This window comes from Carettochelys insculpta, chromosome 1 (genome assembly GCF_033958435.1).
Source record: "Carettochelys insculpta isolate YL-2023 chromosome 1, ASM3395843v1, whole genome shotgun sequence".
NCBI classification, from domain to species: domain Eukaryota; kingdom Metazoa; phylum Chordata; order Testudines; family Carettochelyidae; genus Carettochelys; species Carettochelys insculpta.
The window spans coordinates 26,649-51,469 of record NC_134137.1 but is presented as its reverse complement, the minus strand read 5'-3'; the positions used below and the strand labels follow the sequence as shown (position 1 = coordinate 51,469).

The 24,821-nt window shown below is 47.7% G+C and overlaps 1 protein-coding gene across 3 annotated transcripts in view; it reads left to right on the top strand.

Annotated features, from left to right (window-relative positions):
- Positions 1 to 24,821, top strand: part of LCMT2 (leucine carboxyl methyltransferase 2) — a 77,838-nt gene that overhangs the window by 42,485 nt on the left and 10,532 nt on the right. The window contains exons 9-11 of one of the 3 annotated variants that reach the window (XM_074977123.1): positions 4,685 to 4,930; positions 5,132 to 5,362; positions 21,554 to 21,651. In XM_074977123.1, coding sequence (XP_074833224.1) covers positions 4,685 to 4,930; positions 5,132 to 5,362; positions 21,554 to 21,651 — 575 coding nt within the window. Of the gene's footprint in view, positions 1 to 4,684; positions 4,943 to 5,131; positions 5,363 to 21,553; positions 21,652 to 24,821 lie in introns of all 3 variants that reach the window. The other 2 variants (XM_074977115.1, XM_074977128.1) reach the window with 2 other exon arrangements.

Below are 24,821 nucleotides of genomic sequence, written 5' to 3'. Positions count from 1 at the left end.
GCAAGAACATAAAGTTGTGCCCCCTCACGTTTATATACTAATAGTTATTCTATAGAAAAGGGAAAATAAATTAATAAAACAACACTATTATGGTTTATTATTTTATTATTATATGTAATCTGAGTTGGGGTGGGGGAAAGACATCCTCAAACCACTCCCCTCTGCCCCCAGCTTAAACCCCACACTCTGAGGCTGGAGGGGCTGGGAGGCAGTCACAAATAAAAAAAAAAAAAAAGAAAGCTGAGAAATCAGCTACATGGAAGAGTAGTGGGGGTCAAAAGGTGGGAAGAGAGACGATGGAGGTGGGGGCCAAAAATTACTGCCAGAGACTATTAAAGTGGCTTGCCTGGGATCACTACCTATATCAATGACATGGAAGCAGTCTTTGTGATACGGAAGGCAGTGGTGTCCATCTTCTTTTTCACTGGGGGGGCCAAACAGCAAATTTTTAAATATTCAACGGGTTGAACACAAAATAGCCCCAGGCCACCACCATCTCCCCACACCCACCCCAGCCTTAAACCGTCCCAGCAGCCCCAAACCAGCCCCAACCTTAGACCGTCCCAACCCCAAACCACCCCCAGCTTTAGATCCTCCCCCACAGACCCAAACTGGCTTAGACCACCCCCCAGCCTTAGACTCTCCCAGCAGCCCCAAACTGCCCTCAGGCTTAAATCCCCCCAGGATCCCCAAACTGCCCCCAGCTTTAGAACCCCCCCCCTGCAGCCCCACACCACCCCAGCCTTAGATTCCCCCCACCTGCAGCCCTCAATGTCCGCCAGCCTTAGATTCCCTCCCCCCACGTTGCAGCCCTAAAAGACCTCAGGGTTATATACTCCCACTCCTCCTGCAGCCTCTTCACCCAGGATGTTAGGCTGGGCGGCTCCCCAAGCCCTCCTGCTTTCAGCAGGTAGCAGCCCATTAAAACCTATTAACTCAAGTGTTAAACTTTCAGCACCTAGGCATAAAGTGCTTTCTGTAGTGATAGAGATGGCTACTGGAGACTCCAGGTATCTCTGCTGATAGTTGCCTGAGGCAGCAGTGTTAAAAAACTGTAAATGGTTTCTTTAACAGCCACATTCAGCTCGGAACTGCCCAGCTGGCAAAGTTTAATAAATCTAATCACAACCTATGATTGGGTCCTGACCCATAGGTTGGGAGTGTCTGTCCGAGAACATCATTTCCCATTCTGAATGTGTGAAACTGATTGTTCCTTCATACATGGAGTACTTTGCATTTGTACTTTTTGATTTTTGTCCTATTTAGCTCAGATCATTTTTCCAGTTTGTCCAGATCATTTTGAATTATAATCCTGTGCTCCAAAACACTTGCAAACCTTCTTGTGTTATAATCCACAAACTTAATCTACACTGTTATCTAAATTGTTGGTGAAGATACTGAAAAGATGCCTGGGAACCCCATTTGTTATGCCCTTCCAGCATGACTGTGATCCATTCATAACTTTTCTCTGGGAATGAGTTACCCAATCAGTTATGATCCCACCACATAGTACCCCCCCATCTAGGGTTGTATTTCTCTAGTTTACTTATACATGCATACATGCAAGACGGTCTAGGTATATCACATCTACCACTTCCTCGTTATCCACAAGGCCTGTTATCCTATCAAAGAAAGCTATCAGATTGGTTTGACATTTGTTCTTTAAAAATCCAGGCTGACTCTTACTTAACACTTTATTATCTTCCAGATACTTGCAAACTGATTCCGTAATTATTTGCTCCATTATCTTTCCTGTCACAGAAGTTAAGCTGACTGGTCTGTTGTTTCCTGGGTAGTCAGTTCCCTATTAATTTGCGTTTTCCAGTTTTCTGGAATATCTCTCATCCTCCATGAGTGTTCAAAGATCATAGTTAATGATTCAGGTATCTCAATCAGCTCCTTGCGTATTCTAGGATGCATTTCATTAGATCTTGGTGACTTGAATTTATCTGACTTTTCTAAGCAGTTTTTAACTTCTTTCCCTATATTAACTTCTGAACCTACTTTCTTTTCTCCAGCTTTCACTGTTGTAGGCATACAGTCATCACCAAACTTTTTGGTGAAAACCAAAACAAAGAAATCAGTAAGCACCTCTGCTATTTTTGTATTTTCTGTTACTGTTTTTCCCTCTTCATTCCTTTGACTGCCTCTTGTTTCTACTATATTCGTAGAATGTTTTTGTTACCCTGTATGTTTCTAGCTAGTTCGAGCTTGTTTTGTGCCTTTTGCCTTTCTAATTTTGCCCATAAATGCTTGTGTTATTTGTTTATATTTATCTTTTAATTTAATCTAGTTTGATTTTTAGATTGTTCAGCGATCTCCTGGTTAAGTCAGGGTGGTCTCTTCCCATACTTCCTGTATTTTCCACACAGTAGAATAGTTTGCTCTTCTGCCATTAATGTCTCTTTAGAAAACTGCCAACAGTCTTCAATTGTTTTCTTCTTAGATTCACTTCCCATGGGACCTTTCATACCAACTCTCTGATTTTGCTAAAGTCTGCCTTCTTGAAATAATTTTCTTTATTTTGCTCTTCTCCCTCCTACTAGTCCTTAGAATCATGAGCTCTACCATTTCATGATTGCGTTAACTCAAGCAGCCTTCCACTTTCAAGTTTCCAACCAGTTCTTCCTTATTAAAATCAAATCTAGAACAGCCTGCCACCTAGTAGCTCTCTTCACTTTTTTAAATACAAAATCATCTCTTATACATTTCAAGAACTTGCACACCACGAAGTCCTGTGCTTTGGATGATTTTGTTAGTTGTTGAAAAAAACCTCATCCACTTCTTCTTCCTGGTTAGATAATCTGTAGTAGATCTCTACCATGGTATCACCCTTGTTTTTACCACTTTTAACCTTAGCCAGAGACTCTCAACAAGTCTGCTTTCTGTGTCCATCTCAACCTCAGTCCAAGTGTATATATTCTGAATATGTGAGGCAACACCTTCTCCTTTTTTTCCCGTGTGTCTTTCCAGAGGAAGCTGTATCCATCTGTACAAATATTGCTGTCATGTGTATTATCCCACCAAGTCTCTTTGATGCCAACTTTGTCATACTTGTGTTTATTTACTAGCATTTCAAGTTCTTCCTACTAATTTCCCATATTTTTCGCATTAGTATATAGACAGCCAAGATACTGATTTGATTTTGTTCCTCTGTTCTGTCTTGTCTCTCCTTTATCTCTGCTATTATATCTCATATTTCCCCTAATTTCTGACCTGCCTCCCAGGTCTCTATGCTTATAAGTTACCTCTGGGCTTTGGTTATCTGTTCCCAGTTTAAAGCCTTCTGCACTAGGTTAGTCAGTATGTGTGCAAATACAATCTCCCCCTTCCTTGATAAGTAGACCCCATGTCTGCTTAGCAGTTCTTCTTCCTCAAACAGCATCCCATGGTCAAGGAAGCTAAAACCCTGCTGATGACACCATCTTTGCAGCCAGACATTCACCTCTGCGATGCACCTGCCTCTGCCTGGGTTCCGAACTTTGACCAGAAATATTGAAGAGAACACTACCTGCACTCCAAACTCTCACCCATGCTCCCAGAGTCCTGTATTCACTTTTGAGTTGCTGAGGGCGAAACTTTGTAGTGTTATTAGTGTCCACATGGACGAGTAGTATGGGATAATAATCCAAGGGCTGGTAGTCCCTCTGTAATGTATTGGATACAGGCCCCTGGCAGGCAGCATACCTCTCAGGATGTCATGTCAGGATGACAGATGGGTGCCTCCACCCTCCTCAAATAGCATCTGCATTCACCGCTACCCTACATGTCCTCCTGGGTGTGATGGTTGCAAACCTCCCACCCTTGAGGCTGCAGAGCTTCTCCTCCTCCTCCTTAGGGCATGATTCCTCATCTCTCATAGCCATGGCAGCATAACAGTGTTCCAGAACCATAGTGGGTGGTTGGGAGCAGGGGGGGAGCACTGTCTGCTGCCCAAAATAATCAGCTGCCAGTGTCCTTCCTGAGACAAAACCATCTCCTCCTCTCCCAGTGGCATGCCAGTGGTCTATGTAGGTTCATAGTTACCTTTGCCTTGGATGTTTCCATGTGAATACTCTCAAGGAAGTCTTCGTGAGCCTGGATGCTCCTCATCTTAGCCACCTCCTCCTGTAGATCTCTTCCTTGTTTTTCCTTAGACATTCTACCAGCAGGCACCTTTCACATTGGATTGTCTCCCCAGCCTTTAAGTGGGAAATGTAGGCCACAACTTTTGCAAAACCACATCAGGATCTGGGCAGAGGCATCCATGGTCAAGTTGTCTGGCTGACTGCAGGCAGAGGAGACAGGAGCAGTGCTGGCATAGGTGATGCTTCCCTCCCTAACCATTCAGAAAGGACTGTTCTAAGTTTGACGATCACAGGAGATGAGGAGTCCATTGTCTCTTGGTAGTTTGTTCCAGTGGCTGGTGACCCTCACTTTAAAGAATTGTGTCTTATTTCTATCTGATTATGCCTGGTATCATCTTTCAGTAATTGGTTTTCATTTTGTCTGTCTTTGTTGGATTGAGGAGCCATTTGGCACTTGTTATTTTCCCTTTGCTAAGGCACTTATATGCTGTAATCAAGCCACCTCTTTGAAACAATTTGTGCGCTCTCATTTTTTATCTGTTCTTGTGTGTACCCTGCCTAGGGCACTACTGCAAACAAATCCCAGTGCCTCATGTGTGGTTCTTTTTGGATTGCAGCTTTCTCTGCTGATGACCCTCTCAGAGTCACTGGTAAAATCTGCGCATCTGTGTGCACAATAGACTCCAAAATTGCTGGTTTAAGGCGGTATGGCCACCGCTCTGTACTTATCAAACCACATGTGGTTCTCACTACTGGAGGTTTCGGAGAGCAGGATGGACAGCACTGCCGCCTGACAGATGTCCATGTCCTAATCAGACATGAAGATAAGTGGCAAGCTGGAAACATGAGAATGGAAAAGCCTGGTAATATCTGGAGTACGTTCTACCCACTAGGGTGAAGCACATGCAGAGATCTCTGATATTAATGAAGGGGACGGGTGAGATTTGTACCACACCTTCAGTGCTCAGTGATGAAGGACAGAAGGGATTGAAGGCTTTGGTCTGGTAGCCCTCAGTCATATTGTAGAGGTACTGATTTGAATCTTGGTTTCTCTTTCTCTTCAGGTGGACGGTTGTTCCATACTGTGACGTGTGTCTCAGAGGGCCAGGCTCTGGTAGTGGGAGGGCGAATGTCCCCAGCAAACGCGTCTTTGGGGATGCTTTGGCTAAGGTTTCCTGAATCCATTATGGCCTCCGACCCAGACTGTGTTGTGGTAGAATTTCTGAGCCCACAGCCTGCTGAGAACATAGCTTCATCACGATGGAGACATACTACAACTGAAGTGACGTGCCAAGGTAAAGGGTGCAAAAGAGAATTTCCTCAGCCAGTGTGGGGAGGATGCTTAGATATGGGAATATGGGCTATATGAATACCTGAGGACATAGAAATCCCCAGACACAGGGGACAGCCCTGTCCTAGTCATAGATTTTGATGTTAAAAGGAAAATTATGATTATTTTATCTGACCTATATAATGCAGGCCATATAATTTCATCTATTGAATGTCATGAAGATGCAGATTCCTCCATCTCCCATAGTAACTATCAATTGAGCTAGAGCATGCATTTCAGAAAGGGACACACAGTCTTGATATAATGAGTCCAAGTGCTAGAGAATGCATTACTTTTCTTGGTAGTTTGCTCAAGTGGTTAATCACCTTCACTGTTCAAGATTGTGTCTTAATTCTGTTTAAATCTGTCAGCTTCAGCTTCCAATGATTGGTGCTTGTTCTGCATTTGTCTGCTGGATGGACAAGCCATTCATTGCCCATTAGCATCTCTGAATTAATGTACCTATACATCATAAGTAAGCTAAATCTCAGATTAGGTTTTGATCAGAAAAATAGATGGAGCTCTTTAAGTCTCTCATTTTAAGGCACTATTCAGCTCTATGAAAAATGTCTATCTTTCTTATCTGTATCTGCTCTGGTTTTTAAACATCCTTTTTTAAAATGTGGTCACCATTGTCAGGCTATCTTGAGTGGCCGACAACCATGAGTGCCTCGTTCAGGGCAGACTTTGAAAACCAGAGCAGACACCCCAGCCTTTTGATATGTTTATACCAAATGTGAACTTCAAGTACTAAAATAGTCTTATAGTGGAGTCGCAGAAAGTCCCCTTACGCTGTCCACACCTGCCTAGCCACACAGGCAAGCTGGGCTATGTGATACACCAAATCACAAAATATACCAGGTTGCACCCAGTAGTAAGACACCAGTCAGTCACTCATATCAATTTGTATCCTAGATCTCACACCAAAGACAAGACTGTGAGCCCATTCTATAGTAAAACTAACAATTTATTAGCTAAGAAAAAGAATGAAAGTTATTGAGATGTTAAAGCAGGTAAAATATTGTACAGATAAGTCGTAGTCTATAAGTACAAATGGTGACAGAAATGTAGTATCGGCCGGTTTCCCAAAAGTCTAGCAGGGCTATATTGTATAAATTAGGGGTTCTCCATTTACTCATTCAATTATTCTGACCTGTTAGAATCCAAACAATTCAGAGGTGAATTTTTTTTTCTTGTGCCGATACCCATACTTTATTCTCACAAGAAGCAAACTGACTGGATTGTTACCTTGTGGGCTCTTTCTTTGAGGACTGAGAGAGAGAAATTCATTGAGAATCTTTTATCGCTGATTATCACATGGATCATCATGATTGGTGTCTGCTGTCTACTGCCGGATTAGGTGGATGAGATAGATGAGGCTTTCTTCAGACAACTAAGAGAAGCTTCCAGATCACAGGCCCTAGGACTCATGGGAGACTTTAATCACCCTGACATCTGTTGGGAGTCTAATACAGCAGCACACAGACAATCCAGAAAGTTTTTGGAGACGGCTGGGGGATACCTTCGTGGCACAAGTGCTGAAAGAACCGACCAGGGGCCATAAGCAGCTTGACCTGCTGCACGCAAACAGGGAGGAACTAGTAGAAGTAGAAGCAGATGGCAACCTGGGCTGCAGCGATCATGAGATGGTAGATTTCTGGATCCTTACAAAAGGAAGAAAGGTGAGCAGTAAAATACAGACCTTGATTTCAGAAGAGTAGACTTTGACTCACTCAGAGAACTGTTGTGCAGGATCCCCTTGGATGCTAATATGAAAGAGAAAGAAGTCCAGGAGAAGTGGCAGCAATTTAAAGAAGACTTATTGAAGGCACAGTAACAAATCATCCTGAAACACAGTAAGGCTACGTCTACACGTGCAGCCAACATCGAAATAGTCTATTTCGATGAATAACGTCTACACGTCCTCCAGGGCCAGCAACGTCGATGTTCAACTTCGACGTTGCTCAGCCCAACATCGAAATAGGCGCAGCGAGGGAACGTCTACACGTCAAAGTAGCACACATCGAAATAGGGATGCCAGGCACAGCTGCAGACAGGGTCACAGGACGGACTCAACAGCAAGCCGCTCCCTTAAAGGGCCCCTCCCAGACACAGTTGCACTAAACAACACAAGATCCACAGAGCTGACAACTGGTTGCAGACCCTGTGCCTGCAGCATAGATCCCCAGCTGCCGCAGAAGCAGCCAGAAGCCCTGGGCTAAGGGCTGCTGCCCACGGTGACCATAGAGCCCCGCAGGGGCTGGAGAGAGAGCATCTCTCAACCCCCCAGCTGATGGCCGCCATGGAGGACCCAGCAATTTCGACGTTGCGGGACGCGGATCGTCTACACAGTCCCTACTTCGACGTTGAACGTCGAAGTAGGGCGCTATTCCTATCTCCTCATGAGGTTAGCGACTTCGACGTCTCGCCGCCTAACGTCGAAGTTAACTTCGAAATAGCGCCCGACGCGTGTAGACGCAACGGGCGCTATTTCGAAGTTGGTGCCGCTACTTGGAAGTAGCGTGCACGTGTAGACGCAGCTTAAGAAAAGCAAATATGGTAGGCAACCAGCTTGGCTTACCAGGAAAATCTCTGGCAAGCTTCAACACAAAAAGGAAGTTTATAAGAAGTGGAAACTTGAATGCATGAGTAAAGATAATAAATATATTGCTTGAGAATGCAGGGGAATAATCAGGAGGGCAAATACACAACTGAAACTTCAGCTAGCAAGGAATATGAAGGGTAACAAGAAAACTTGCCCGTAAGAAAACTAACAATAAGAGGGAAATCAGGGAAAGTGTGGGGTTGTTACTGAATGAGGGAGGTAACAGATAATGTGGGAAAAGTTGAAGTACTCAATACTTTTTTGCCTCTGTCTTCATGGACAAGATCAGCTCACAAACTCCCTCCTTTTCATAAGCCCATATATTTAAACCCTCCTCTGGAAACTCCCACTCTTGCATCTGATGAAGCAGGTCTTTCCCCATGAAGGCTTATGCTCCAAAATATTTGTTAGTCTGTAAGGTGTCACAGGAATTCTTGTTGTTTTTGCAGATACAGACTAACACGGCTACCCTTCTGATACTTACAACACGGTGGGGCCTAAATTAGCAGTTACCACTAAAGAAAGAGATCTTGGAGTCCTCTTAGATAATTCTGTAAAAACATCCAGTCAGTCTTCAGCAACAGTCAAAAAAGCTAACGAAATGTTGGAACTCATTAAGAAAGGGTTAGATCCTTTCATCTACCATAACCCCTAGGTCCCTTTCTGCTGTACTGCTGCTTAGCCATTTGGTCCCCAGCCTATAACAATGCCTGGGATTTTTCCGTCCCAAGTGCAGGACTCTACACGTCTTGCTGAACCACATAAGATTTCTTTTGACCCAATCTTCCAGTTTTCCCAGGTCACTCTGGATCCTATCTCTACTCTCCAACGTATCTACCTCTCCCCCTAGCTTGGTGTTATCCACAGACTTGCTGAGGGTGCAATCCAGTCCCTTATCATAGAATCATAGGGCTGGAAGGGACCTCAGGAGGTTATCTAGTCCACACCCCTGCTTCAAGCAGGAGCTACTGAACTAAGTCATCCCAGCCAGGACCTTATCAAGCCAGGACTTAAAAACCTTGATGGATGGAGAATCTGCCACCTCCCTAGGAAGAACTACTTCTCTAGATCTGCTCGAAATGCTCCTCCTGATGCACCCTAGTATGCCATTAGCCTTCTTGGCTACAAGGGCACACAGTTTACCATAACCCCTAGCTTCTTCTTCGAGTGTCCCCGTGGGTGCTCCACATTAGGTGTCGGGCTCGCCCGGCGCCGCAGATCGGATCTTCCAAGCAGTTTCTGCCGGACCGCGCATGCGCTGGTGTGCGCCACTCCCCCGCGCGCTCCCGGTCACGTGCGCGATCCGGTCCCCGCCAGTTCCTCTTAACCGCCGTCGGCTGCAGACGGAATCCGACTAGGCTAAGGCCAAATAGCGTATTCAACGACTTTATCTGTTTTTCTTTCAAAGTTTTTTTCAGATACTTAGGCTACTATGAGTTAGCCGGTTGTTATTTTGCAAAAAAAAAAGAACAAACAACAACAAACAAACTACGAGCGGGACAGCTTCAGCCAGTCCCAGTAACAAGCGCCGGAGGCCAGGAGCTACGGCCATCAGCCCTCCTGCTGAGGCAGGCCATCGGACGGGGAAAACAGCACAGGGAAGGTGCTAAGTACCCACTTAATAAAACTCAAAGACTCACCAACAATGTCCTCTTCAGGCTTTAAAAAATGTGAGTCCTGCCAAGAGGCGATTAAGGAGAGACAGGGAGATGCGGCTTAAAATGCTGCTTCTGATAAGGCCCTCCAGCCAGACGTGCCGGAGCGGCCGCAGCAGGAGAGACCCTCCGGGGCCCATAAAAGGAAAGCTGCCTCCCTCACTCCATCAGCGCAGAAACGGAGGAAAGTCTCCCCAACCCGATCCCTGCCGGCAGCAACAGCGAGCGGGACGGGAGGAGCGCAGAGCCCCCAGCCGCAGCAACAGCTGAGCGGCGGCGGCAGGGAGAGCCACGTGGAAGCGGATCAGCCTCCGATGATCAGCCAGCCGCCCCGCACCGCAGGCAGGGCAGTGGCTTAAAACTGCTTTTCATAAGGCCCTCCAGCCAGACGTGCCAGAGCGGCCGCAGCAGGAGGGACCCTGCGGGGCCCATAAAAGGAAAGCTGCCAAAAACGGAGGAAAGCCTCCCCAGCCCGATCCCTGCCGGCAACAATAGCGAGCGGGACGGGAGGAGCGAGCAGCCCCCAGCCGCAGCAACAGCTGATCGGCGGCGGCACGGAGAGCCACGTGGAAGCGGCTCAGCCTCCGATAATCAGCCAGCCGCCCCGCACCGCAGGCAGGGCGGCGGCTAAACAAGCGCCGGTACCGGCGGGACCGCAGGCAGCGGCACCAACCCCCGGGGAACCGGCGGTGCAGAGCGCGCAGGCACGCAGCCTGCAGGCACCGGAGCACACCGCACCTGCGGCACCGCCCTCCAGCGTGCCGAGCTCGGTGCGCACAGGGCCGGGATCCCTTGTACGTCAAGGGGCAGAGTTACCTCCTCAAGGGAGGGGGAAGGCTGCACACAAGAGGAGGCATTGCAGCCCCTCTCCGCACAGGGCTGTGGAGTTGCTTTCTCACAGCCCTCCGCTTATGTTGCAGACTCCAACCAGAAGGCAGGGGTCCCCCCTAGCCTACCCGGAGCCCCCTTCTCCATTTTTTGCAACCAGCCTCACCCTGGCTGGGACCACCTTCACCCTTCCTGGGGTTTGAACCGCTGGACTATTATGCAAAATCGCTCTCTCCAGCCCTCCCCCAGACGCAGAGGGTATGCACCAAGGGAGTGGTCTAGGTCACATCCCAAGAACAGTGCCTATACTGCCATGGTCGCCCCTACCACGCGGGGCATAGACACCATCGGCTATCTACCAGGGAAAGATCCCCACAAACGATCTCGTACCCCCGAGGGCAATTGCAACCGGGGACAGAGACTCAAGCATCTCAGGGGGGACTGGTTATGGAACCCCGAGATTTTCCCTCGCAAACCTCCAGCGAGAGGGTGTACCATCACCAGCAGGAACCGGAAGGGTCCAGAGAGACGTACCCCAGCGGTTCCTCACTCCCCTCCCCGGATGAGGCTACGGCCCCGGGGGACGTCCATCCTCCGAACGATCTCAAACAGTTCCAAGAGCTGTTTTACAAGGGTGGCCTTCACGCAAGGCATCCAGACAGCTAAGGTGCAAGAGAAACACCATAAGCTCCTCAAAAATCTGAGACCTCCGGCCTCCTCCAAAATAGCAATACCGCTTAATGACGCTATCTTGGAGTCTGCCACTATGATATGGCAGACTCCTGCGACTATTCCGCCTGTCCACAAGAAAGCGGAAAAAAAAAACAAAAAAACCAAAAAACTTCGTGCCAACAAAGGGCACGGAGTTCCTGTTCAGCCACCCACAACCAAATTCCTTGGTGGTGGAGTCGTCGCAATGTGGGGGAACAGACAAACATGCCAAAAAGCTAGAGCTGTTGGGCAGAAAGGTCTACTCCTCCTCCACTCTACTGTTGCGAATGGCAAATTATGCAGCGCATCTAGCGAACCATAATTTCGATAACCACATTAGGTTAACCTCCCTCATGGACTCGCTTCCAGAGGGCAAGAAACCAGTGCTCAAGGCCATCATGCAAGAAGGCTACGCGGCCTTGAGGACGGGAGTTCAGATCGCCCTGGATGTTGCGGACTCAGCAACAGCGTCCCCAGTACCACAGGGGTTACGAGCAAGGGCGACATCAACAGCACCAGCAGTACAGAACTCCCAGGCGTCGTTCCCAACACAGCCGTGCGTCCTCGGGGCAGGGCCAAAGGCCACAAGTTTGACACACAGATCCAGGGCTGCGCCATCACTACCGTCGCAAGGTCATCCGAAGCGGTTATTCCACCATCGCCTCCGACCATTCTATAACCAGTGACGAAGGATCACCACAGACAAATGGGTGCTGGAGATCATAGCCACGGGGTACGCCATCCCCTTCCAGTCGCTCCCACCGCCATGACCTCCACCCAGGCCCCACCTCCAGGAGGCCTCCCACGTGGCGAGGCTCAAGCAGGAGGTAGACCATCTCATGCTCATAGGGGCAGTGGAAAGAGTGCCGGAGCAACTGCAAGGGAGAGGGTTCTACTCCAGGTACTTCCTCACGGGGAAAAAGACAGGAGGCGTGAGGTCCATCTTAGATTTTCGAGGCCTCAACCGGTACCTGCGCAAGCAACGCTTTCGGATGATCACAATCGCCTCCATCCTTACGGCACTATACGATGGAGATTGGTTCGCAGCCCTCGACTTATAAGACGCGTATTTTCACATAACTATTCATCCGGCTCACCTACGATTCCTCTGGTTTCTCATGGTAGGCAAAGAACATTTTCAATACAAGGTCCTACCGTTTGGCCTCTCCTCGGCCCCCAGAGTCTTCACCAAGCCCTTGGCAGTGGTGTCAGCCTACCTGCACAGACGGGGTATTTATATTCCAGTATCCGGATGACTGCCTACTCAAAGGGGCCTCGAAGGAGGAGGTACTACGCATAATATGCGTCACAACAGGCACGTTCTCTCGCTCGGCCTGGTTATCAATCTGACAAAATCAAAGATAGACCCCACGCAGGACATAGAGTTCGTAGGGGCACGCATAAATTCTATTACAGCGAGGGCGTATCTACCAGAGACTCCCTTTCGGGCCGTTGGCTCCCTCGTGCAAGTCTTCACCTTCAGCCCTACGGTGCTGGTTCTGACGTGCTTACAGCTGCTGGGCCACATGGCAGCAGCGGCGTTCGTACAACAGAACGCCAGGTTACACATGCGCAGCATGCAGCACTGGCTGGCGAGCGTATACAACCCGGCAGCACACACTGTTCACAGGGTGACGTCGCCCACAACAGAGGTGCGCAAATCCCTGCAATGGTGGGTAAACCCCAAGAACCTGCTAACAGGGGTACCCTTTCACCAACCACACATATTGGTTTTTCTTACTACAGACGCCTCCCTCATAGGGTGGGGAGCACACATGGGCGAAGAGGTGACGCAAGGGCTGTGGTCCTCCACGGAGCAGTCACTGCACACAAATATACTGGAGCTCAGAGCAGTGTTCAACGCCTGCAGACACTTTCGAGACCATATAAAAGGCAAAGTAGTCGGGATCAGTATAGACAATACCTCCACCATGTTTTATATGAATCGGCAGGGAGGAGCTCGGTCCCGTGCCTTATGTGCAGAAGCAGTCCGGTCGTGAAACTGCTGCATCGCCAACAATATAACCCTGGAAGCCTCGTACTTCCCAGGCGCTCACAATGTGCAGGCAGACCAGCTGAGCAGGCATTTTCGCACTCACGCACGAGTGGCAGATCCGTCCCGATCTGCTGCAACCGATTTTTCACGCATGGGGTTTTTCCCCGGATAGACCTGTTTGCTACTCAGCACAACAAGAAGTGCCCACGATTCTGCTCCAGGGCAGGACTGGGACGGGGGTCCCTGAGGGACGCCTTTGCGATCTCTTGGAGGGGCCCCCTGCTTTACACTTTCCCTCCCACAGTGCTCATCCGCAAGGTGTTGCAGAAAGTCAGGAGGGAAGGAGCCTGAATGATCCCGATAGTCCCAACGTGGGATCGACAGCAATGGTTCCCCCTACTCCTGCGCATGTCGGACCGGCCACCGATGCCCCTTCCGGTGGCGCCGGATCTGCTCACGCAAGCCCAGGGGTCCATAGTGCATCCGCACCCCCCAAGGCCTGCGACTACAAACGTGGTTAATCCATGGCTCAGCTCCCTAGAGAGCACATGTACGGAGGAAGTGCGGCAAGTCCTAGAAAGTAGTAGGAGGACTTCCACCAGGAAGACCTACAAGCAGAAATGGACTCGCTTTACGGCATGGTGTTCTACCAAACAGCTAGCCCCGCTTTCGGTGCCTATGGCTGTGATATTAGAGTATTTACTGGACCTCAAGAGAGGAGGACTCTCGCTATCCTCGTTTAAGGTCCACCTTGCCGCCTTTGTGGCATTCACACACGGAGAGACAGGGCACACGGTGTTCGCCCATCCCATGGTTACCAGGTTCCTTAAAGGGCTGGTAAACCTATACCCCCCCCCTCGGAAACTGCTTCCACCTTCGTGGAACTTGGACCTGGTGCTTAATGCGAAAAGGGGACCACCGTTCGAGCCTTTGGCCACGGTTTCCCTCTGCCTCCTTATGATAAAGACGACCTCTCTTCTCGCAATCACGTCAGCTCGCAGGGTGAGCGAGCTTGCGGCAGTTATGGCAACGCCACGCTGCACTGTTTTTTCCAAGGAGGCGGTAACCATACGGCTGCATCCAGCCTTTGTTCCTAAAGTTTCTTCTGAGCTTCATACTAGCGAACCTATTGTTTACCCTCGTTTTATCCAAAGCCTCATAACTCTGACAAAGAGGCGCGCCTACGCCTCCTGGACGTGAGGAGGCGCTAGCTTTCTATATAGACAGGGCCAAGTCCTTCCAGAGAATGGATAGACTCCTAGTCTCTATCGCTCCCAAATCAAAAGGAGAATGTCTCTCTTCGCAGAGAATCTCGAAGCACATCGTATCTTGCATTAAAAAGTGCTACAAACTCAAAAAGACTCCTTTCCTGGCCATGCCCAGAACTCATTCCACTATGGCGGTGGCAGCATCAGCAGCCCTTTTTCAAGGGCGTTGCGCTAAAAGACATTTGCAGAGTGGCGACCTGGTCATCCTGTGACACCTTCGCCAAACATTACGCCCTTCACAGGGTATTCCAAGAGGATACCCGTCTCTCGACAGCGGTCCTCTCGGGGACAAGCTGCACATACTCCGATTACCCACCTCCTATCTTGGGTTACTGCTGGGTAGTCACCTAATGTGGAGCACCCACGGGGACACTCGAAGAAGAAAGAAAGGTTACTCACCGTAGTAACGGTGGTTCTTCGAGATGTGTCCCCGTGGGTGCTCCACTACCCGCCCATCCTCCCCGCTTCGGATCTCTGTTTAGTGTTTTGCAGGAGCATCCGAGGCGGTTGGTCAAGGAACTGGCGGGGACCGGATCGCGCACGTGGCCGGGAGCGCGCGGGGGAGTGGCGCGCACCGGCGCATGCGCGGTCCGGCAGAAACTGCTTGGAAGATCCGATCTGCGGCGCCGGGCGAGCCCGACACCTAATGTGGAGCACCCACGGGGACACATCTCGAAGAACCACCGTTACTACGGTGAGTAACCTTTCTTTCCTTTCCATCGTACTGCTGCTGAGCCAGACAGTCCCCAGCCTGTAACAATGTTTGGGATTCTTCCGCCCCAGGTGCAGGACTCTACACTTCTCCTTATTGAACCACTTCAGATTTCTTTTGGCTCAGTCCTCCAGTTTATCCAGGTCCCTCTGGATTCTCTCTGTACCCTCCAATGAATCTACCTCTCCCCCTAGTTTTGTGTCATGCTCAAACTTGCTGAGGGTGCAATCCAGTCCCTCATCCAGGTCATTAATAAAGACGTTGAATAACACCGGCCCCAGAACCGAGCCTTGCGGCACTCCGCTTGAAACTGACTGCCATCCAGATATTGAGCCATTGACCACTACCTGTTGGGCCCGACCATCAAGTGAGCTTTCTATCCATCTTATAGTCCAAGGATCCAATCCATATTTCCTTAATTTATGGACAAGAATGTTGTGGGAGACCATATCAAAAACCTTGCTGAAGTCAAGGTATATCACATCCACTGACTTCCCCATGTCCACAGAGCTTGTTATGTTGTCATAGAAGCTAATCAGATTGGTCAGGCAGGACTTGCCCCTGGTAGATCCATGCTGGCTACTTTTGATCACTTTCCCCTCTTCCAAGTGCTCCAAAATAGATTCCTTGAGGATTCCCTCCGTTATTTTCCCAGGGATTGAGATAAGGCTGACGGGTCTATGGTTCCCTGGATTGTCCTTTGCTTTTTTAAAAATGGGCACTCCGTTTGCCTTCTTCCAGTCATGTGGTATCTCCCCCGATCTCCAAGAGTCTTCAAGGATAATGGCCAAAGGTAGCAATGACCTCTGCCAATTCCCTCAGTACCCGTGGGTGCATTCAATCCAGACCCATGGATTTGTGCACATCTAGTTTTTCTAGATAGCTCAGAACTTGTTCCTTCCCCACAGATAGCTGCCCTCCACCTTCCCATACTGCATCATCTAGGACCGTCATGGGGAAGTTGACTTTGTCCGTGAAGACTGAGGCAAAAAAAGCATTGAGTACTTCAGCTTTTCCTGCATCATCTGTCACTAGGTTACCTCCCTCATCCAGTAATAGCCCCACACCTTCTCTGATAACCCATTTATTGTTCACATGCCTGTAGAAACCCTTCTTGTTACTCTTCACATCCCTTGCCAGCTGCGGTTCCAATTGTGCTTTCGCTTTCGTGATTACTGCCCAGCCGTATGTTTATACTCCTCCTTAGTCAACTGTCCTTGTTTTTTCCATTTCTTGTATGCATCCTTTTTGAATTTAAGCTGACTAAGGATTTCCCTGTTAAGCCAAGTTGGTTGCCTACCATGTTTGCATTTCTTGCTACCCAGTGGGATTGTTCTTGTGCCTTCAGTAAGACTTTCTTAAAATACTTCCAGTTCTCTTCAACTCTTTTCCCCTTCATCTTCGTTTCCCAAGGGATCCTGCTCATCCAGTCTCTTAGGGAGTCAAAGTCTGCTCTTCTGATATCAAGGGTCTGTATGTTACTGCTCACCCTTCTTCCTTTCATCCGGATCCTGAAATCTACGATCTCATGGTCGCTGCAGCCCAGGTTCCCTCCCACTTCTATTTCTTCTACTAGTTCTTCCCTGTTTGTGAGCAGCAGGTCAAGTTGTGCATGGCCCCTGGTTGGTTCCTTCAGCACTTGTACCAAGAAGATATCCTCAACATTCTCCAAAAACTTCCTGGATTGTCTGCGTGCTGCTGTATTGGTCTCCCAACAAATGTCCGGATGATTAAAGTCTCCCATGAGAACCAGGGCCTGTGATTTGGAAGCTTCACTAAGCTGCCTGAAGAAAGCCTCATCTATCTCCTCTCCCTGATCTGGCGGCCTATAACAGACACCAACTACAACATCACCTCTGTTACTTCCACCTGTAAGCTTAACCCAAAGACACTCAACTGGATTTTCTCCGTCCTCATACTGGAGCGCTGAGCAATCATACTGCTTCCTCACATAGAGCGCAACTCCTCCTTCTTTTCTCCCCTTAGTCTGTCCTTCCTAAACAATTTATAACCTTCCATAACCGTGCTCCAGTTATGCGAATCGTCCCACCAAGTCTCCGTTATTCCAAGCACCTCATACTTGTGTGACTGTGCTAGGGCCTCTAATTCTTCCTGTTTGTTCCCCAGGCTTCTGGCATTAGTGTACAAGCATCATAGAGAAGGGGCTGATTGGCCCACTTTCTCCTCTTCACCCAGGAAACCCACTTGATTGTTCCCTCCTTCTTCCGCACTTACCTCCGGGCTTGTGTCACCTTCCCCCGACAAACCTAGTTTAAAGCCCTCCTCACTAGGTTTGCAAGCCTGCCCAGCAAAGATGCTCTTTCCTCTTTCAGTGAGGTGGATCCCGTCTCTTCTCAGCAATCCCTGTTCATGAAACAGAATCCCATGGTCAAAGAAACCAAATCCTTCCCTGCTACACCACCTACGCAACCACGCATTTACCTCTGTGATGTCGTTAGCCTTCTTGGCTACGAGGGCACACTGTTAACTCATATCCAGCCTTTCATCCACCATAACCCCTAGGTCCATTTCTGTCATACTGCTGCTGATCCAGTTGGTCCCTAGCTTATAACAGTGCTTGGGATTCTTCCACCCCAGGTGCAGGACTCTACAATTCTCCTTGTTGAACCACATCAGATTGCTTTTGGCCCAGTCCTCCAATTTATCCAGGTCACTGTGAATCCTCTCTCTACCTTCCAACTTATCTACCTGTCCCCCTAGTTTTGTGTCATCAGCAGACTTGCTGAGGGTGCATTCCAGTCCCTCATCCAGGTCATTACTAAAGATGTTGAACAACACCAGCCCCAGAACCAAGCCTCCAGCACTCTGCTTGAAACCAACCGCCATCCAGATGTTGAGCCATTGACCATTACCCATTGGGCCCAACCGTCAAGCCAGCTTTCTATCCGTCTTGTAGTCCAAGGATCCAATCCATATTTCCTTAACTTATGGGCAAGAATGTTGTGGGAGACTGTATCAAAAGCTTTGCTGAAGTCAAAGCATATCACATCCGCTGACTTGCCCATGTCCACAGAGCCAGTTACCTCATCGTAGAAGCTAAGTACTTTGGTTAGGCAGCACTTGTCCTTGGTGAATCCATGTTGACTACTGTTGATCACTGTTCCATCTTCCAAGTGCTTCAAAATGGATTCCTTGAGGATTCCCTCCATGATTTTTCCAGGGACTGAAGTAAGGCTGTGTCCTCCTTTCCTTTTTAAACATAGGTAATACATTTACCTTTTTCAAATCATCTGGGACCTCTCCTGATCTCCATGAGTTTTCAAATGCTCTGCAATGACATCTGCCAATTCCCTCAGTACCCTTGGGTGCATTAAATCCAGACCCATGGATTTGTGTGCATCTAGCTTTTCTAAATAGCTCCTAATTTTCTTTTTCCACCAAGGGTTGCCCACCTCTTTCCCTTGACCCATCAGACAGGGTAAGTGTCACCCCCCTGTTGCAACCTTCTTTCCCAGTCCTCCAACACCAACCCCCCGCCAGATGCCAGGGCCATGAAGCCCAGTCCCCCCCATACCTCTAGCTCAGTCTGTGGCTGAGCAAGGAGGCCTGGCTTCATCCCTGAGTGCAGGCAAGACTGGGAACTGTGACCTGGCTTGCCCCTCACTGCTGGAGGACAGTTGGGAGGGTCAGGAGCTGCAGCCCAGCTAGGTCCCCAGAGGCCCACTCCTCCCCCCTTTGCCCAGAGCAGATGCTGGGGGAGCTGGGAACTGTCTCCCCCAAGCAGATGTCACAGGAGCCTGGAAACACAGCCCAGTCTCTCCCCAGTAGAGAAGACTCTGGTGCGGGGCGTGGTCTGGGAAACACAGCCACCTTCTTCCCACTCCCTCCGAAGGAGATGATGGTGTGAGGATCCAGGGCTGCAGCCATCCCTGACTCCCACCTCAAGGAGACGCTGGGCTACAGTCTTGCCACCCCCTGGAGGAGACACTGAGGCCAGAAAATATAACCCTGTTGCCTCTCCCCTTCCTCACTGCCCAGACCAGCACCACATTCGCTGCCACAGTCAGCTCCAGTAAGCTTCCCTAGACCTCTCAACCCCTCTCCCCCTTCCCTGTTTCCTTCACTCACCCCTGCCTTAAGCTCAATCACATACCCAGCCCCCTACCCTGCACCCCTCCCACCCTACTGTGAGTCCACAAGCCTCACTCTCACTTTTCCACATCCAAATCCTGCCCTCAGTCCTCCAACCCCCACCACCTGCATTGAGTGTCACTCCCCACTCAATCACCTGGCCTGAACTGCCCATTCCCTGCCCTCACTTCAGAACCTTCTGCTCCCTGGCTTGAGCCTCCCCAAATCTCTCAACCCCTGTCCTCACTGTAGCATCCCTTCCTCTGGCCAGAGGTCCCCTTCCCCTTCAACCCTATGTCCTGAGCCCCACCAAGTCCTGCTCTGACTTCTCAACCTCCTACTCCCTGCCCTGAGGTGCCCCCCCCCACCACAGTGCCCTGCCCCCTACAATCATGTAAGTATAGCATGAACATTTTTTAAAAAAATTCAACTGTTAAGGACCCAGGCAATGCTGGATACATCTAAATACCTTGAGCTCTTTTGTGTCAACTGAAAAGGGTAAGAGGTTGTTTGATCATAGTCTGAGTACCTGCTCATAAGACAAATATTTAATAATGGGCTGTTCAGTCTAGCAGAAGATGTCATACAAGTCAGTGGCTGGATGGTGAAACTGGGAAGCAGGCATACGTTTGTAATGATGAGTTTGTTATCACTGGAACAATTTACCTAGAGTTATGGCCGATTCGCTATCACTGTCAAAATTTCTATCAAGCTTGGCTGATTTTCCAGAAAATCTGTTTTAAGAATTATTTTGTGGAAAGTTCTTGGGCTCGTGCTGTCAATGGTTTGTTTTGGCTTTATAATTTGTGCAATTTTTAGAGCAGTTTGGGCTTGCTGTTTTACACTGAGCAAAACTTTAAAAAGCCCTGATATTTTTTAGACTATGGTTTTTCTACCAAAGCTTATTTCATGAAGATATTGTAATATGTAATTTGTTTGTTTAGGGAATGAATTCTGGGGAGTATGCAGTGTCAGTTCTAATTCTGTTATTGCAGGCAGGGGCATATTGCTTAAGTCTTTACTCAAAAAAATGGTGTTCCTTATAGGGCTTGCCTCCACTAGCCCCCTCCTTTGAAGGGGATATGATGTAGTCGGGGATATGTGTGTGTGGCTCACAGAAGGTGTGGGGCTCCTTTTGAGGGTAACCTAGGCGACCAGGTGACACCTCTGTACTGCAGACAAAGGGGCAGGTGGAGTCTGAGGGGTTTGAATCGGAATTGGGAGTTGGAAAGAAGTTATTCTGGGCTGGGAGAGAGACAGACAAAGGAGGGGGCAAGACCTTGGCTCGGGGAGCCCCTTGAGTCCTCCTCTCCTCAACATGCATTGAACTGGCTGTCTCTGCCTGCTGTACTGACTCCTCTGTATGACACTGTGCCTTATTGGCTAATAAACCTACTGTTCTGCTGAGTGAGAGTCACTCCTGCCTGCGGATGGGGTGCAGAGTTTGGGGACCTCGTTACAGGGGGCATGTAAACGAGCCCAATTGGATAATAGCAATATAGAGTACCTCATTAGCATAATTCCAGCCACACAAACTTCAACGTTACTACCTTTGAAGCAGCAGCAAGCAGTGTAGCTGCGGGCACTTCAAAGTACTCACGCAGCTTTGAAGTTCCTTTATTCGCAAAACGTTTTAGGAGTAAGGGAACTTCGAAGTTGCATGGGTACTTTGAAGTGACCATGGCTACACTGCTTGCTGCCTCTTGAAAGTTAGCAACTTCAAAGTTAGTGTGGTGGGAATTATGCTAATGAGGTGCTGCATACGCATATGCAGTGCAGCACCTCATTGCTATTTTCTGATCGGGCTCATTTACGTGCCCCCTTCGAAGGAGGGGGCTAGTGTAAGCGAGCCCATGGTGATCTAGAATAAAAAAATGGCTTCTTAGCCAAGTCCATAGGGGTCTTGGATTTAGAAAAACTTTTCATTGTTTCAGGAAAATGCATTTATTTTAACATTTTTGATGTATCTAAAGAATATTTTCTAATTGGCTCAGACAAGAGATATGGCTTGTTAGAGGCTGACTATCCTGGAACTGCTGGCATTTACTTAGTCTCTCACTCCAGCTGTCTGGCTCTGCACTAATGCAAGGATGGGTTAAACAGACACATTAGTGGAAAAGCTAGGCGGTTGCAGGCTCTCTTGCTAGTTAGGAGTATAAAGTCTTGTGGATTGATTTTAGAACCCCTGTGACAGTTGCCTTTCAAGTGATCCAGGCAGAAGATGCATCTGTTTATGAGACCCCTTGTGATCCTGCTCCTTCCTTCAACTGACTGTTTTTTTTCCCCTAGGTCAGAGGTATCTGTTTATCTATGGGGGCCGCTCTGCTGTGCAACCTGTGTTGGGGGACTGGTATTTCCTGCATTTGGAAGAGTTCTTCTGCAGAAGGGTAAGTGCACACTAAGACAAGAGGAATGATGTCTGCCCTGGCTCTGTGGCTGAGTGATCCAATACTGGGAGGCTGCATGGGCGAGGATGGGCAGGGATGAGCTCCCATCTTGCATGCCGATGAAAACTGGCTCACATGCTGCTCTTGCTGAATTCATAGGGAAGAAAAAAAGTTTATCAAAATGTGTTGAATATTTAAAAAAAAAAAAAAGTAAAGTAAATATTACTTGTAGTTAGTGTATTCTGCATGCCTTATTGGAGCCGTAGGCATAAATAACAGCATGAACCAATGACTGTGAAATACAGTAGGCTAGGCCTTGGTAAAATAGCGCCACATAACATAAGAACAAAAGAACGGCCATACTGGGTCAGACCAAAGGTCCATCCAGCCCAGTAGCCTGTCTGCTGACAGTGGCAAGTGCCAGGTGCCCCAGAGGGGGTGGACCAAAGACAATGATCAAGCGATTTGTCTCCTGCCATCCATCTTCAGCCTCTGACAATCAGAGGCTAGGGACATCATTCCTACCCTTGGCTAATAATCTTTTATGGACTTAACCTCCATGAATTTATCTAGCTCTTTCTTAAATTGTGTTATAGTCCTAGCCTTCACAGTCTCCTCTGGCAAGGAGTTCCACAGGTTAACTATCCACTGAGTGAAGAAGAGCTTTCTTTTATTAGTATTAAACCTGCTACCCATTAATTTCATTTGGTGTCCTCTAGTTATTGTATTATGGGCACAAGTAGATAACTTCTCCTTATTCACCCTCTCCACACCTGTCATAATTTTATATACCTCTATCATGTTCCCCCCTCAGTCTCCTCTTTTCTAAACTGAAAAGTCACAATCTTTTTAGCCTTGCCTCGTAAGGGACCTGTTTCAAGCCCCTAATCATTTTAGTTGCCCTTTTCTGAACCTTTTCCAGTGCTAAGATATCTTTTTTTAGGTGAGGAGACCACATCTGTACACGGTATTCAAGATATGGGTGTACCACAGATTTATATAGGGGCAGTAAGATACTCCTTTCTTATTTTCTGTCCCTTTTTAAATAATGCCTAACATCCTATTTGCCTTTTTGACTGCCTCTGAACACTGCATGGATCTTGTCAAGGAACTATCCACAATAACTCCAAGATCTCTTTCCTGATTAGTTATAGCTAAATTAGCCCCCATCATATTATAAGTATAGATGGGGTTATTTTTTCTAATGTGCATTACCTTACACTTATCCACAATAAATATCATTTGCCATTTTGTTACCCAATCGCTCAGTTTGATGAGATCTTTTTGAAGTTCTTCATAGTCTGCCTTTGTCTTGACTATCTTGAACAGTTTAGTGTCATCTGCAAACTTTGCCACCTCACTGCTCACCCCCTTCGCCAGATCATTTATGAATAAATTGAACAGGATTGGTCCTAGGACTGGCCTTTGGGGGACACCACTAGTTACCTTTCTCCATTCAGAAAATTTACCATTTATGCCTACCCTTTGTTTCCTGTCTGTTAACCAGTTCTCAGTGCTTGAAAGGACCTTCCCTCTTATCCCATGACAACTTAATTTACATAAGAACCTTTGATGAGGTACCTTGTCAAAGTCTTTCTGGAAATCTAAGTATACTATATCCACTGGATCTCCCCTGTCTACATGTTTGTTAACCCCTTCAAAGAACTCTAACAGATTAGTAAGAAATGATTTCCCTCTGCAGAAACCATGTTGACTTTTGCCCATCAAATTATGTTCTTCTACTTGCCTGACAATTTTATTCTTTACTATTGTTTCAACTAATTATCCCAGAACTGACATTATACTTACCGGTCTGTAATTGCCAGGGTCACCTCTAGAGCCCTTTTTAAATATTGGTGTCACATTAGCTATCTTCCAGTCATTAGGTACGGAAACTGATCCAAAGGACAGGTTACAAACTAGTGTTACTAGTTCTACAATTTTCCATTTGAGTGCTTTCAGAACCCTTGGATTCCGGTGATTTGTTAACATTAAGTTTATCTGTTTGTTCCAAAACCTCCTCTAATGACACTTCAATCTGGAACAGTTCCTCAGTTTCATTTTCCCACAAAAAATGGTGGAGGTTTGGGAAGCTCCCCAACATCCTGAGCTGCGAAGACTGAAGCAAAGAAATCATTTAGTCTCTCCGCAATAGCTTTATCATCCTTGATTGCTCCTTTAGTATTTGTATTTGTATCATCTAGGGGACCCACTGGCTTTTTAGCAGGCTTCCTGCTTCTAATGTATTTAAAAACATTCCTTTATTACTTTTTGAGCTTTTGGCTGGCGGTTCCTCAAAATCTTTTTTGGCTTTCCTTATTACAGTTTGGTAGTGTTTATGTTCCTTTCTATTTACGTCACTAGGATTTGCTGTCCACCTTTTGAAAGATGCCTTTTTATCCCTCACTGCTTGTTTTACATGGGTGTTAACCCCTGGTGGCTCTTTTTTCGGTCTCAGTATGTTTTTTAAGTTGGGCCTCTATGAAAGTGTCTTTGAGAAACTTCCATGCAGCTTTCAGGGTTTTCGTTCTAGTCACTCTGTCTTTCAATTTATGTTTAACTAAACTCCTCATTTTTGCATAATTCCCCTTTTTGAAATTAAATGCCGGAGTGTTGGACTGCTGAGATATTCTTCCCACCACAGGAATATTAAATGTTACTATATTATGATCACTATTCCCAAGCAGTCCTGTAATAGTGACCTCGTGGACCAGATCCTGCACTCCACTCAGTACTGAATTGAGAATTGCCTCTCCCCTTGTGGATTCCTGTACCAGCTGCTCCAAGAAGCAGTCATTAACGGCCTTGAGAAATCTTATTTCTGCATCTCGTCCTCATGTAACATGCCCACTCGTCCCACTCAATATGGGATCAAAACAATAAAACAGTCAAGTAGCACTTCAAAGACTAACAAAATAATTTATTTGGTAAGCTTTCATGGGACAGGCCCACTTCTTCAGACCATAGCCATACCAGAACAGACTCAATATTTAAGGCACAGAAAACCAAAAACAGTAATCAAGGTGGACAAATCAGAAAAAAAATTATCAAGGTGAGCAAATCAGAGAGTAGACGGGCGGGGGGGAGGGAGTCAAGACTTAGAGTAAGCCAAGTATGCAAACGAGCCCCCATAGTGATTCCCATCCTGGTTCAAACCACATGTTCATGTG